An 8,055-nucleotide genomic window follows, 5' to 3' on the forward strand; every position below is an offset into this window, starting at 1 on the left:
ATGCGCTGAGTCGCAAGTCGGAGCATGCGACAGTACTAGCAGTGGTAGCTCAGCATCATGTCAGACGGGATCTGGAAAGCCTTGGTATAGAGTTGGTGTCCAGTGATCATCAGGCTTTCATTACTAGTTTGGTGATCCAGTCGACTTTATTTGAGCGTATTAAAGCCGCGCAGGCTAGTGATGCGAAGTTAACTCAGATTGTGGAGAAAGTGCTATGGGGGTTGGCTGCGGATTTTAACATCTCTGAAGGAGGTGTGTTGAGGTTTGGAACTAGGCTGTGTGTTCAAACGACGATAAGATCAGAAGGACGATTCTAAAGGAAGTGCGTCGTTCTTTATATACGGTACATCCGAATAGCACGAAGATGTATCAGGATTTGCGCGAGACTTTTTGGTGGAGTGGTATGAAAAGGTAGATTGCTCAGTTCGTGGAGTAGTTTCTGACGTGTCAACTAGTGAAAGCTGAACATCAGAGGCTGGTAGGGCCTTTACAGCCCTTAGCTATTCCAAAATGGAATTGGGAGTATACTTCCATGGACTTTGCGACCGGATTGTCGCCAGCACTTCACGGGCAGAATGCCATTTGAATGATCGCGGACAGGTTGGCAAAATCTGCTAACTTTTTACCAATGAAGACTAGCTACCCTTTGAGTAGGCTAGTAGACTTATACGTGCATGAGATAGTTAGAATGCACAGGGTACCAGTGTCCATTGTGTCATATCGAGACCCAAGGTTTACCTCTTGTTTCTGGAAGAGCTTGCAAGAAGCATTAGGGATGAAGCTTACTTTTAGTACAACGTTCCACCCTCAGATTGATGGACAATCAGAGAGAACAATACAAATCTTGGAGGATATATTACGGGCTTGCGTGTTAGACTTCGATGGTGGTTGGATGCAGTTTATGGAACTAGTAGAATTTGCCTATAACAATAGCATCTAGGCCAGTATCGGGATGGCACCGTTCGAGGTTTTGTACGGATAGAGGTGTTGGTCTCCTTTGTATTGGGATGAGGTTGGTGAACATCAGGTGTTAGGACCTATAGACACCCCATTTTTTCCCAGGCCCAATATTATTATTATTATATCATTATTATTATTTTTATTTTCATTATTATTACCTTTGTTATTTTTAAATATTATTTTTATTATTATTATTATTATTAGTATTTTTATTTATTATTATTATTTATTTATTTTTGTTATTACTATTATTATTATTTTGTTTTCATTATTATTTTTAGTATTTTTATTATCATTATTATTATTATTATTATTATTATTTCTATTATCTTTATTATTATTATTATTATTTTTATCTTAATTTATTATTATTATTATTATTATTATTATTATTATTATTTCTATATATATTTTTTATTATTATTATTTCATTATCATTATTACTTTTAGTATTTTTTATCATTATTGCTATTATTTTTACCTTGCTATGATTATTTTTATTATTATTCATTATTATTTATTACTAGTAGTAGCATTATTATTATAGTTATTATTTTACTATTACTATTATTATTATTATATCATTCATACCCTATTAGTATTATACTTATATATATTATTACCATAAAGGTATATAAGAAAAAAGGGAACATAAAAATAAAAAATAAAAAAGAGAAGAGGGTGAGAGGCTGGGAGCGGAAACCCTACCCCTTTCATCCTTGGTTTTGCCTATATAGGCACAGGCTACACACGAGGAAGGCAGGCGCAGAGCACAGCCAAAAAAAAAAAAAAAAAACTCTGTTTTGCTTCTCTCTGGTTCACACGCACGGCAGCAGCGGCAACTCTAGCCGCTGCTCTTCAACTTCTTCGTCTTCTTCTTCTTCTTCAACTTCTTCTTCTTCTCCCTCTGCTCTGCTGCCGGCCACACCTTTCTGCCACACACCATCTCCTCCGTTCCCGCAGATCTGCAGCATCACCAGACGAATGCCAGCATAGCCACCACAGAAGCCGTGCCTTGTTGCTCTTCCTATCTTCATCTTCCAGCATCCTCCGGCCAACCACCAAAGAACTCCCAGCACAGCCACACTCCGGCAGAGCCTCACGGCTCTCTGAAACACTCCACGGCCAGAACCCCACCAGCACAACCACGCTCCGGCAGAGCCTCACGGCTCTCTGCAACATTCCACGGCCAAAACCCCACCAGCACAGCCACGCTCCGGCAAAGCCTCACGGCTCTCTGCAACACTTCACAGCCACGACCCCACGACGCCAGCTTCTGCAACTGCCGGAGGTTCTCCACATCAGCATGGGTAGAACCCTCCGAACACAGTCCCGAGAGTTCCCTCCGGCGAGCACCACTGGTCCGAGACCCCAACATCATCCTTGCGGCCAACCATCTCCCAGACAGTCCAGGATCTCCGACCACCCTCCAGTATCTCCGGCGGCCTCCAGCATCACCCACAACGGTAAGCCCCTGGTAAGCATGCATACACTCCTGCATACACACACACACCCACGATATACATACATATACATATATTGGTCCTGTTTAATATTTAAAGTTCCAGTTTTTTTTATTTATTATATGTTATCATTGTTATTATATGGGATAGATTAACTGCTGTGTTTATGTTTATTATGTTTTTTGTTGTTATTTTTATTATAATGTATATATTTATGAGATATTGTTATTATATTATTATAAAGTACTTATATTATTGTTACGCTTATATTTGGCATTTTAGTGTATATTCACTGTTATTATGAGTACTATGGCATTGTTAGTGTTTAGTATATATAATATTATGGCTTTGTTATTATGCTTATATTTAGTAAACCTTGTTAATGTATTATTATTATTATTATTATTATTATTATTATTATTATTATTATTATTATTATTATTATGGTAATTTATCATTAGGATACCATGTTATGTAGAAAAGTAGTGCGCCAGGTAGTTCATTAAGTATTGTGGTAGATTATTATTATGGTAGTATATCTAATATTATGACATGTGTATTTATTATTTATGTGCATATTCTATGACAGATTTATTATTTGAATGGTTTCCATAATCTTGTTCTTTCTCCTTGCGTGCCTATAAAAGTGCATAATTTCTAGGGTTTGATTATTTCCGTACTAGATTATAGTATTAAAGTTAGATTGATTATTAACATTTAGGATTTAATATTGAGATTTCGATTATTATGATATATAATTTTTACGTGTTATGATTTATAGTATTAGTAGTACATTTTTCCTCTTTTTATTTAGCTATTTGAAATTTAAGAAAAATATGAAAAATTATAAAAAATAGAAAATTAGGAGAAAATTTTAAAAATATTTTTGATTTATTATTTCAAAATACAGTAAAAATATGAAAAAGAAATAAAAAATCAGAAAAATAGAAAAAAGGCAAGGAAAATACTTTGAAACTTAAAAATCATTTTTTTTAGTTCCAAAAACCTTCCAACTAGTATTTTAATACTTGGAAAAACCCTAGAAAATTTTCAAAATTTGGAAGTGTATTTTGTAAATTATTTTTGATTTTATCCCTATGATTTTAATGCAGGGGTATGAGCCTTCGGGCTTCACGTACCTTAAGCTCTGAGGGAATATATGTATATATTTATTTATTTATTTATTTTTCATAGGTATTTATAAATTCACAAAAAGGAGTAATTTAAAGACTTATTAGATTAACTTAGGGATAATTTCAAATTAATTAGCTACCGTTCGTAAGAACGGGCGCGTAGGGGGTGCTCGTACCTTCCCCTCGCGTAACCGAACTCCCGAGCCTAACTCTGGTAATGTAGACCTATTTTATCCCTAACGGGGTAGTCATCACGTGTTCTAACCACACTAAAGGTTAGTGGCGACTCCGACATTCCATGTTTTTCCATGAAAATATTAAAATAATTTTTATTTCACCGCCCGGGGCACACGCGCTCCCGGGACGTCACGACAGCTTGGCGACTCCGCTGGGGATATTAGAAAGTCGAACCATTAATTAATTTGAAATTATCCCTAGTTCAAATTTAATAAATCTTTTAATTACTCCTTATTTTGTGAATATTGTACTTTGTAAATAACTTCGATTAATTGTAAACATTTTACTTCCATAATTTGTAAATAACCTTAATTAATTAAAAATATTTTGTTTCCTAATTTTTTGAATATTAATTGTAGATATTTTGTTTCCAAATATTCTGAATAAGCATATTTATTGTAGATATTTTGAATAAGCATATTAATATTTTGTATACTAATCGTAAATATTTTGTTTCCTTATTTTTTGGTTTCCAAATTTTTTTTGAATAAACATATTAATTGCATATATTGTGTTTCCTTATCTTTTGAATATATATATTAATGGTAGATATCTTGTTTCCATATTGTTTATAGCATGTGAATAAATGTGGGGATAGCGGGATTAGGTTAAAGTTTGAATTCACACACTTTCACGCTCTATACCCGAGCTTTACCTGCTAAGATTAGATAGGGGTGTAATAGCATTTGTCCCTTCGTAGCTTAAGCTTGATGGGACCCGCAAACCACCCCGCTCAATGCGAGTTTTGTCCGGACCCCTATAGGGGAGGATGAAATTTCAAATTGGGGACCTTTTTGTCAATAGGGATTAGAGCCTACCCACACGTACTTGTCCATAGTTTTCCCTTAACTAGGATAGAGCCATGAAAAACCTTGTATATACATACCTACCCTGGGTCGGGACAGGATCCACATCCTTCTCCATGTATAATATGTTGTATATATGTTGTGAGACACTTTGTATTATATCACACATTTTGCATCCATTTTAAACTTACATACTACTTAGCCAATATTCAGAAAAAGCCCAATAATGAGACAAAAGCCAATCCTTTCAAAAATGAAGCACTTGGCCCAAGCATTTTAAAATATGGGTCAGCCCAACCCTTTTCAAATAACTCAGGCCCAATTTTTTGAGAAATAACAAGTATAGGCCCAATCTTTTCCTAAGTAAAAATTTGGCCCAGACCTGATTTTCCAAAAGGGGTCAAACCCAGTTTTCCAAAAATGGGCTTTAGCCCTATTACCCCAAAATTCGGGCCAATATTTTATAAGCAATCCAAGCCCAAGTCCTTTTAAAACTAGGGTCTGATCCCATCATGAAATATATTGAAGCCCATATTTTAATATACTTGAGGCCTAAGGGCACGCTAAAGTCCACAAGCCCGTACTGAACAAATCTAGTGGGTTGACTAACCTGGGTCAACCCCAACCTCAGATCATAATTTGACCCTTCATAGAATCTGAGGTACATGGACCTTCATCAAGGAAAAGAATGATTGAGAGAAGAATTGAATTGAAATTGTGGCCCATCAATGATTGTCGTAATCTTGAAATCTCTCATTAGTGGGACTTTTCCTAGAATGCTGACAAAGTAGTTAGTTAGGTTACATTGCATCCATGCATTCACGCATAATTTCACGCACAATAGGTTGCATATATGTTCATATCCTATTTGTATGTATTTTTGCACTAAGTACACCCATACATAAATACACATTGCATCCCATGGTCATGCATTAAATACTTATGCATTCACACATTTCATAATCATGTATCCCATGCTCAATTTTATAAACATGCAGGCATAGTCATCTCCAATAAGTTGGTAGTCATATCCTAAGTTTCTGCTTTGAATTATATGATAATGTTGCTAACATATTGCATCCATATAGGCATCCCATTTACTTTCCCAAGGTTTTTGGAAGAGATCAGATTCAGTCATGGAGGACACTGTTGTTTATCAGGAGACCGAGTCCGTAGTACAGTTGTATTCTGAAAGACAGCAAAAGCAGTGGGGAGATAGCTTGAACGAGGAATCGGAAGTGGAATTACCTGCCAAAGTGTGCTTATATACCCGGTCAAACCCCCGGGAGGAACTAAAAACTATCTGGAAGGATTGGACCTCGCAACGCCATTTGGAATTCTTATAGTTATATGGCCATATCAGTTTCTTGTTACACATAACGGTGAATCCTCAGATGGTGAAGGCATTGGTGGACTTTTGGAATCCTCCGTACACATGTTTTACGATAGATGGAATTGACATGGTTCCTACAATTGAAGAGTACACCTCGTTACTGCATTTGATGACACAGCGATCACCCTACCGTACTTATGTGCCTAATTCTAGGATTTCCTTAGCACGGGAGTTGTATAACCTTGCTGGGGTCAAGATTCAACGAACGGTAGGGGAAAGCAAAAGGATCACTTGGAAATGCTTGAAGGAGTTGTTGGAAGAAGAGAAAGGTGAAGAGGTTCAGATACATTTGTTTGCACTGGCCATATATGGCCTAATTGTATTTCCCAAAGAACTAGGGACCATTGATAGATCCACTATTTCTTTTGTGGGGCAAGTAAAGAATGGGGCTAATCCGATTCCCGGGATTTTGGCAGAAACCTTTCGATCTCTTAACAAGTGCAGGAGCAAGGGTCAGGAACGACTGAAATGTTGTGTATCATTACTCTATGTTTGGTTCGCCAGTCACCTGCCAAGTAACCAAGGGGGGTACCGTAACACCTTTTTAGCTCTTAGAATCTCCTTAGCCGAGTTCGAGGAGGCTCAGCAGAATGTTCAATGGAGCAAGGCTAACTGGAATGAAAAATTACACAAACTAAGGGAGTTGGGATTAGTTTGGCAAGCGCCATGGATGAACCATTCCAACATGATGTATCGATGTGGAAACTTCCCTTGGGTTCCGTTATTAGGTCCATGGGGAGGAATAGCATACGCTCCTTTGATGGCAAGAAGGCAAGTGGGAGCATCTCAGTTTGTGCCTATGACTCATGGATTAGCCGACTCAGACTTCGCATATGAAATAGGAGACACTCAAAATCAGATTAGAAAGTTCATGGTGGCTTGGAAACATGTGCACCTAATAGGTCCGGGTGATGAAATTGCCACAATCCAAGGAAATTATGAAGTATGGCGGGAAAACCGAGTAAACCCTCAACTCAAAAGAATCCCAGAAGTCGTTATTGAGCATGTTAAATCACCAAGCGCATGCATGCAATTGAAGCTACAAGGGGATCCATGCCCAGCAGAAAAGGGAGATGCAAGAGCAGAAGTAGAGAATCAGCAAAAGGAGGCACTAATCTCTGTCTATCGCAAGGAAATCAAGCAACAGAGGATTCGGTATATACAATCAGAAGAAGAGGTCGTGGCTCTAAGAAAGGAAAGACGAAGGCTTCGAGCAGCACTTGAACGGAAATCTCAAATGTTAGAAGATGCCCATACCGAAAGTAAAAAGAAATCGCTCTACATACAAGAGCTGGAGAGGCAGTGGAATGAGCAGAGAAGCAACTATAATCAAGTTCTGGAAAAGATGGAGCCGTGCATAACGAAAGCGGGCTACTGGGAGGCCAAGTTTCGGGCTTTGCATAAAAAGACGACACAGCAAAATGCAGAGATTGTGCAATCATGAGCAAATCTTGATTTAATATTCGGTTGGATTTGTTATTGTATGAAAGGATTCTTTTAATGAAAAGCAGATTTTATTTTCTAGAATGATGATGATCTCTTCCATGAACCTTGATTGGAGTACATTAGGTTGCATACATATGTTTCATGTTTGTGAAATTTACACATGTCATGAAAAGACCATCGCATTTCATGCATTCATACCTATGCATTCACGGTTCTAAAAAGGGAAAGTTTTGGTTTGCAGTGCCTAGCCACAGAATTCGTCTGAGCAAGCAACATTGAGACTGTCACGCATCAATACAATACCAAGAGAAGGGCCAAAGAAATGAGTGAACAGTTGGAAAGTAGAGTCCTGGGCATAGAGCAAGGACAAGAAGAATTGAATGAAAAAATGAGCAAGATCCTGGAATTATTGACGAACAAAGGAAAAGCAGTACAGAATGATCCAAAGACAGATATGGACCCCACTCATCCTCCAGGGTTTACCCCAGTGCATGGACAAACGTCAGCTCCACTACCTTGCGTCATGGAGGGTTCGATGCCAAGTATACCTCCGTTCATTCCTAATATACCAGCACAGGGGTTCCCAGTGGTGGGGACTCCCCCATTAGTAGATTCTG

General features: G+C 37.7%; 1 protein-coding gene across 1 annotated transcript; it reads left to right on the forward strand.

Moving 5' to 3' along the window:
* The first annotated feature begins 5,735 nt into the window (after positions 1-5,735).
* Positions 5,736-7,436, forward strand: LOC131147782 (uncharacterized). The gene is made up of 2 exons (XM_058097353.1): positions 5,736-5,855; positions 5,946-7,436. Exons 1-2 carry the CDS (start codon positions 5,736-5,738, stop codon positions 7,434-7,436), a joined length of 1,611 nt encoding a protein of 536 aa, XP_057953336.1.
* The last annotated feature ends 619 nt before the right edge of the window (positions 7,437-8,055 follow it).

This window comes from Malania oleifera, chromosome 1, assembly GCF_029873635.1.
Source record: "Malania oleifera isolate guangnan ecotype guangnan chromosome 1, ASM2987363v1, whole genome shotgun sequence".
NCBI classification, from domain to species: domain Eukaryota; kingdom Viridiplantae; phylum Streptophyta; class Magnoliopsida; order Santalales; family Ximeniaceae; genus Malania; species Malania oleifera.